This window comes from Gopherus evgoodei, chromosome 4 (assembly GCF_007399415.2).
Source record: "Gopherus evgoodei ecotype Sinaloan lineage chromosome 4, rGopEvg1_v1.p, whole genome shotgun sequence".
Taxonomy (NCBI): Eukaryota; Metazoa; Chordata; order Testudines; family Testudinidae; genus Gopherus; species Gopherus evgoodei.
The window spans coordinates 126,712,858-126,720,106 of NC_044325.1; the positions used below are offsets into that span (position 1 = coordinate 126,712,858).

The 7,249-nt window shown below is 48.8% G+C and overlaps 1 protein-coding gene across 1 annotated transcript; it reads right to left on the minus strand.

The window, feature by feature from the left end:
- Positions 1–5,825: 5,825 nt before the first annotated feature.
- Positions 5,826–6,791, minus strand: LOC115651239 (olfactory receptor 9G4-like). Its single transcript, XM_030562184.1, is given in 1 exon segment — positions 5,826–6,791. A coding segment is annotated over 1 exon segment (966 nt).
- Between the last annotated feature and the right edge of the window lie 458 nt (positions 6,792–7,249).

A 7,249-nucleotide genomic window follows, 5' to 3' on the forward strand; every position in this document is an offset into this window, starting at 1 on the left:
GGGGGTGTGTCAGCACTCCTAGTTCCAGCACCTATGTCTCCAGCCCTGGACTGATGTAGCCACATGACTTATGTGTCATAGAGAGACACAAATTATTCCAGTCAGACAGCACGTGACCAGGATTCGTCACTGAATTTGGTCTGCCGGTTGAATCATTAGCTTCCCTGGCCCAGACTGGATACTGATGAGGAGCATGATGCAGACCTCTTCAACCACCCACCAGCTCACCTGTCTTCTAGATGCCCTTTATGGTCATTTATGCCGCCACAGGACATGACAGTGGAATCTGCTTGGGGCAACAAACCAGTTCCTTCTAATTTTTCCCACGCATGTGAGGAATGAATTTTGTTATGTGCACTAATATGGAGGTGATATGTGACACATCATCTCTATATTGATGCATATAACAAAATTCACGTGACGGGGTGGGGCTGAGGGGCTCTGAATGTGGGAGGGGGCTCAGAGTTGGGGCAGAGGGTTGTGGCATGGGGTGTGGGGTGAGGGCTCCGGCTGGGGGTGCAGGCTCTGGAGTGGGGCTAGGGATGAGGGGTTTGGGATGCAGGCTGTCCCAGGTCTATGGTGGGGAGAGAGGACTCCCCCCAGCTTTCTCTTCCCACAGCAGCACCTGGGCTGGTGGAGGGAAGAGGTGCATCTCCCCACCACAGCAGCTCCAGGGTTGGGGCCACAGTAGAAGTGCCTCTCCCCCGGCTGTGGTAAGTCTGGCCCAGGGCTTGGTTTTGGTGCCTCTCCCCCTTCCGCAGCAAGTCCAGGGCTGTAGGAGAGGCATTTCTCCTCGCTGCAGCCCTGAGGGCCTGTGTAGCACTTAATAGGCTGCTGCGTGGCCAAGCAGCTTAGAGGGAACTTAGGCAACAACTGGTCAGCGACAATGGTGGTTAATCACTCTGTCATCACTGACCCAACCATTTGTCCGCCAGATTTTGATCTGCCAAGGCACCTGTGGTCATCTCTGTTAGAACAAGTTTAGAACAAGACAGGACAACTGTGCAGCCAATCTTTTAAAATGGAGTTTTTCTAATGACCCTCGATGCAGCTGCGGTCAGCTTCAGACTGTCACATATCCTTGATGGGGGATCACTGGCTTATTTTGATGCTTGGCTACTGTCTCTCCTCCTGGCTGATGATACAGCCATCAAATGGTTGGGCACATTGCGCATATATTGATAATACTAATTATCTGAACTGGGAAGAAGGGCAGACTGAGTCACAAGTGGGGTTGGAGCCACTATTGTTTAAAAGATCAGTCACCCTGTGGTGGAGACAATCTGCAAAACAGAAAAGCAGCAAGCAAACTGATCAAAGGGAATACTTCTTAAAAAAGCATGCATGACTAGCCAGTGGAACTAATTGCCACAAGAACTAACAATGAAGCCAAGAGCTTAACAGCCTTCAATAAATGGAGAGGACATTTATATGGTGATTATGTCCACAGTTACAATGAAAATGATTTAAAAGTATTATAATTAAATAAAAACCCACATTAGATCTGGTCAAAATTTTTCCAATTGAATGTTCTTTTTGGTCAGAAAATGCTGTTTAGTTGAAATCGAAAGATTCAGTGGGAACTTTCACTTTTGACTGAATTTAGTTTAGAAAAAAAATGGAACAAAGCATTTTGATGATGTTGAAATGTTGTGTTTCAGTATTATCAGGATGGACCATTTTGATTTTTTGTTTCAAAACCACTTTTCATTTAGAACATTTCTATTTTAATTTTTTTTAAAAAGAAAAAAGAGGTTGACATTGGAATGAAACATTTCAGTGCATCCTTGCGGGGAGGGATAGCTCAGTGGTTTGAGCATTGGCCTGCTAAACCCAAGTTTGTGAATTCAGTCCTTGAGGGGGCTGCTTAGGGATCTGGGCCAAAAATCAATACTTGGTCCTGCTAGTGAAGGTAGGGGGCTGGACTCTGTGACCTTTCAGGGTCTCTTCTAGCCCTATGAGCTAAGTATATCTCCATATATTTCATTTTAGCAAAACATTTTGATTCACCTGAAAATTTTTGTTGTTGAAAATTTCACATAGAGGAAATTTTCTGGTTTTGTTCCAATTCAGAACAAAAACGAATTTCAAAATCGGGACATTTTTCATAGAATGGAAATTCCAGTTCCTAAACTGCTCTAACCCAGGTGACTCGGGGCAAAAGCCAAATAGTAACTGCCTGGGGTTAGGAAGAAATAGATTATTTCATAATTTTCCACGATGGATTTTTTTTCACCTTCCTCTGAAGCTGGTACTGGGCACTGTTACAGACAGGATACTAGGCTATATGGACTGTGGGTCTGTTCCAGTGTGGTAGTTCCTATGTTCCTAGGGGCTACAAACAACTAGGTGGCTGGGGTAACAGAAAGTGTGTAATTTCCAATGGGTGACCCAGAGACACATGTAGCCCATGGACTACCCTCCCCCTCAAACAGAAATGCAATGGCACTATTGCTACAGATGTGACTGATGCTACCAAACACAGCAGTGGCCTATTCCAACTCAATGAGAGGCAGGAATCACATCATGACTGAGTTTATCCTGGGATTCACAACCAATGGGAAAGTGCAGTCATCCTCTTCCTGGTGTTGATCTGCACCAACAGGCACCTCCACACCTCCATGGACTTCTTCACTGGCAGCTTATCCTTCCAGATCCTGGCTGAATTGCTGTTATACTATAAGGGCATCTCCTTGGCTGGCTGTGCCACCCAGATCTTCTTCCCAGCTGGCTTGGCAGACACAGAGTGCATCTTCCTGGCGGTCATGGCCTACAATTCTTACATGGCCATCTGCAACCTGCTGCATGATGCCACCACCATGTCCAAAGGATTCTGCCTCCTGCTGGCAGCCTGGTCCTACACGGTGGCTTCCTCAATGCTGTGGCCCACACAGCCAACACTTTCTGTTTGGACTTCTGTGGCTCCAATGTCATCAACCATTTCTTCTACAATGTGCCACATTGCTGGCCCTCTCCTGTGACTCCAGCTACACCTACCAGGCCTCTTTGGCTTTGTCAGTGGCACTACTGTCATCAGCATTCTCATTATCCTGGTTTCCTATGGCTATGTTGGAGCTGCCAGCCTATTAATCTGCTCTGCCAAGGGCTGACGCAAAACCTTCTCCACAGGCGCAGCCCACCTGGCCTCCATCGCCTTGTACTACATTTCCTCCTCTTCATTTAGATGAGGCCCAGCTTCAGCTATTTGCTCGATCAGGACAAGGTGACCTGATCGAGTAAATAGCTGAACCCCTTGCTGAATCCAGTCATCTACAGCCTGAGGAACAATGACATAAAATAGGCCCTGAGAAAGCCAATCAGCAAAGGCAGGCTCCATGTTAAATGAATGTTGTGTGACAGTGATGCACCAATAAAGACAAAGGCCTGATAGACTGCTGCTCTCATCCTGGACATTACTGTCCCAGGCGGGTGATGTTCAAAGGGTGCCAGATGGGAGAAAATCAGAGCTACTCCCTTGCTTTCATAGTCACCAGTGTAACTGCAGGGACAGCAGGGAAGGGTGAGCATAGGAGCGCAGCCTCTCAACTCTAGGGCACTTATTCCAGACTGCCCCCCTCCCCAGGGGAGCGTGCTGTGGGGCCAGAGCTAGCCCCCATAGGGGCGGGGAGGGAGTGCCACATCACACTTCCAGCCTAGTTCCACCCCCAGACCAACTCCACCCCCAACTCCATTCAGCCCCCAGTCCTGTTCCACCCCCAGACCATATCTGCCCCCAGTCCCACTCCACCCTCTAACTCTGCTGCACCCCCAGCTCCAGCTCCACTCTGCTCCTAGCCCTCTTTCAGCCCAAGTTCTCCTGCTGAGGTAGCCTTGTAATGGAGTGGGGGCACAGATTCCCTTATTAGTAATTGGGGGTGGGGCATGACTGGAAAAGTTTGCGCATCACTATGGTATATAATACCTTACATGGGACCTTTGAGATGAATATCATGACAACAGTGTGTGAGGTATGCTGAGCTGGTCAGGCCAGCTGAATTTTACTTTTACATATCAGGAGCCAATTGCCAACTGGCATTGGAGTGTTTGTGGGATTACAGCTTGATAGGGTGTGGCAGCATAGAGAACGTCCCAGGGGTATAGCCAGAGAGGAAGTGTCTAGATTGCAGCATCCAGTAACAGTAGGTAGGGTTGCCAATTTTGGTTGGGTGTATTCCTGGAAGTTTCATCACATGACATAATATTTAATTAAAAGATTCATCTGGATACTGCAGGACAATCCTGGAGGGATGGCAACCCTAACAGCAGGAGGCTGGGAGAGGCACAGAAAGGCAGGATACAGGCCTGCACAGAGCCTGTGAGGAAGCAAGAGAGACAGAGGGAGGAGGCCCTGCAGCCAGAGAGAAATAAGAAGGGAGCTTTAGGGCAGCTCCCCCACATGGTTCTCAAGGGGGCAGCAACTTAAAAAACTATGGCATCTCCCGGCACCTCATACCCAAGGGATGAGCCTGGGGAAGGGATCTGTGTGGCTCGCCTGGATGTTAGGCTCAAAAGGAAGGAGCTACAGTGCTTGCAAAGGGCAGATGTGGGAAGGACATCATGGAGGCTGCGGGATTGGGGCTGGTGGTCTAATTACTGTTCACAGGGGGAAAAGCCTGCAAGCACAAAACAAGAGGGAACTGCTTCCTTCAGGCCCCACTGTGGAGGGGACCCCAAGTGTTGCCAGCCCCCCGTGTGCAAAAATCATGTCTCAGATTCCCCTCTGTCATGGATTCTTAAGGCACAAGATATCTTGGCTGTCCCAGGTTTTCATACACAGGCTAAAAATCCCTCTAGTCTGGGATTATCAGTTCCCGCAGTTCAGTCCTTGTTCCTCAGGTATTTCCAGCTGTGGTGTTGTAGGGAGAGTGAGATACCATCATGATGTCATTGTCCCCCTTTTATATCTTCTTCCCACTTGCTGGAAAGCTCTTTTGCCATGACCTGGGTCAAACAGTTCTCATTGAGAGGTTTCTATCATACACAGTTCCTGGGGTAATCCTTGTGGTTGTGTACATCTCTTCAATAAGCCATTATCATTGTTTGGCCTTTTTACTGTTGTACCTGGAAGGCTGCTTGTGGATGTTTTCAACATTACAACATGTTTCAGTAACACATAGAATCATAGAATCATAATCATAAAATCATAGAATATTGGGGTTGGAAGGGATCTCAGGAGGTCATCTAGTCCAACCCCCTGCTGAAAGCAGGACCAATCTCCAACAAAATCATCCCAGCCAGGGCTTTGTCAAGCCTGACCTTAAAAACCTCTAAGGAAGGAGATTGCACCACCTCCCTAGGTAATCCATTCCAGTGCTTCACCGCCCTCCTAGTGAAAAAGGTTTTCCTAATATCCAACCTAAACCTCCCCCACTGCAACTTGAGACCATTGCTCCTTGTTCTATCATCTGGTAACACTAAGAACAGTCTAAATCCGTCCTCTTTGGAACCCCCTTTCAAGTAGTTGAAAGCAGCTATCAAAGCATCCATCATTCTCTTCTGCAGACTGAATAATCCCAGTTCCCTCAGACTCTCCTCATAAGTCAGAAACGACAGAATCAAGCAGTTGGACTAGTTGCATCAAGGCATGTTTATTATTCTTTTGTCTCTGTATTGCAGTCCTACTATTTCTTGCTCCATGCTTGTGCTCGTGGCAAGGTGTGGGCTGGGAACTGATCAAGGAGCTGCCCATGGGGGCACACAGGATGGTAGAGTTCCCATTGACAGAGACATAGGGTCTCCAGTTCAGCCTTCTTGAGTGGGGCAAGTCCCTCATGCCTAAATCAATAGCTAAGGACACTGCAGAGAACTCTGACTCATCTGTGTATTCAGACCCGCCATTGCTGCCACCATTCACTTGGGTGCTGTGGCTCTTCCAAAGGCTTTCTCAGTGCCTCCTTCACATCCTTGTTGTGCAGGCTGCAGATCATGGGGTTGACCAGAGGGTTGACCACAGTGTAAAACAAAGCACCCACTTTGTCCCACTCTGGAGTATGCTGGGAGCTGGGCCGTGAGTACATGAAAAGGATGGAGCCATAGAAGAGGGTGACAGAGACTAGATGGGCAGAGCAGGAGGAGAAGGCCTTGCACTAGCCACTGGCCAAGTGGATGCGCAAGATGGTCATCCCAATGGCTTTGTAGGAGCCCAGGATGAGAGCGGTGGTAGCCACTACGTTGCAGGCAATAACAGTGGCCAGGATGAGCTCATAGACCCGGGTGTCATCACAAGCCATCTTCACCAGTGGTGGCGCATCACAGAAATAGTGATTGATGGTGATGTCCCTGCAGAAACGCAGGTGGAAGGTGTTACCTGTGTGCATGATGGCGTTAGTAAAGCCGGCTGCATAGGAGCTGGCCACTAGCTGGAAGCAGAGCTTCCTGGACATGGAGGAGGCATAAAGCAGCTGGTTGCAGATGGCCACATAGTGGTCATAGGCCATAGCAGCCAGCAGGAAGCACTCACTATAGGCCAAGCCAGCAGAGAAGAAGAACTGGGCACCACAGCCAGCATAGGACATGACCTTGCTCTTGGTGATGCTGTCAGACAGGATCCGGGGGGTGTAGGCTGAGAAGTACCAGATATCCAGGAAGGAGAGGCTGCCCACAAAGAAGTACATGGGAGTTTGTAGGCACGGGTCCAGGAAGATCATTGTCATAAGTCCCTGATTCCCTGTAAGTGTCAGGCTGTAGGAGATGAGGAAGAGCACAAAGAGGGCCATCCGCAGATGTGGCTCTGTTGTGAAACCCACAAGGGTGAACCGTGTCACCAGGGTGCAGTTGCTTCCCTCCTCCATGGTCTCCATAGGCATTGCCTACTGAGATGGGAAGGCAGAAGCATGTTAATACATGAGCCACTCAAGAAGCCATTCATGATATGCCCATTTCCCACCCCCAGCATGGAACAGAGAGTAGGGTGCAGACTCCAGTGGAGCTATCCCTACGAGCTGTAGGGTCTGGATCCAGAGTTTCCATCACAACCCCATATACAGAGAGGCAAGTGCAGGTTAGATGATAGGGCAAGAGACTGAGAGCAAAGAGAGCTGGTTTCTGTTTCTGCCCTTGACTTGCTGTGTTACTTGGCAAGTCCTGGATTTGCTTCTCAGTGTCTCATTTGCCCCTCTGTAAATTGGGGGTATCAATGCACACCTCCTGGAGGTGCCCAGTTTAATTAATTCATGCCGCAGAGTGCTCTTAAGGTATTCAGACCTTACCACAAATGATAGGGCTTCCCCCATGGCCTACTTCATCTCAC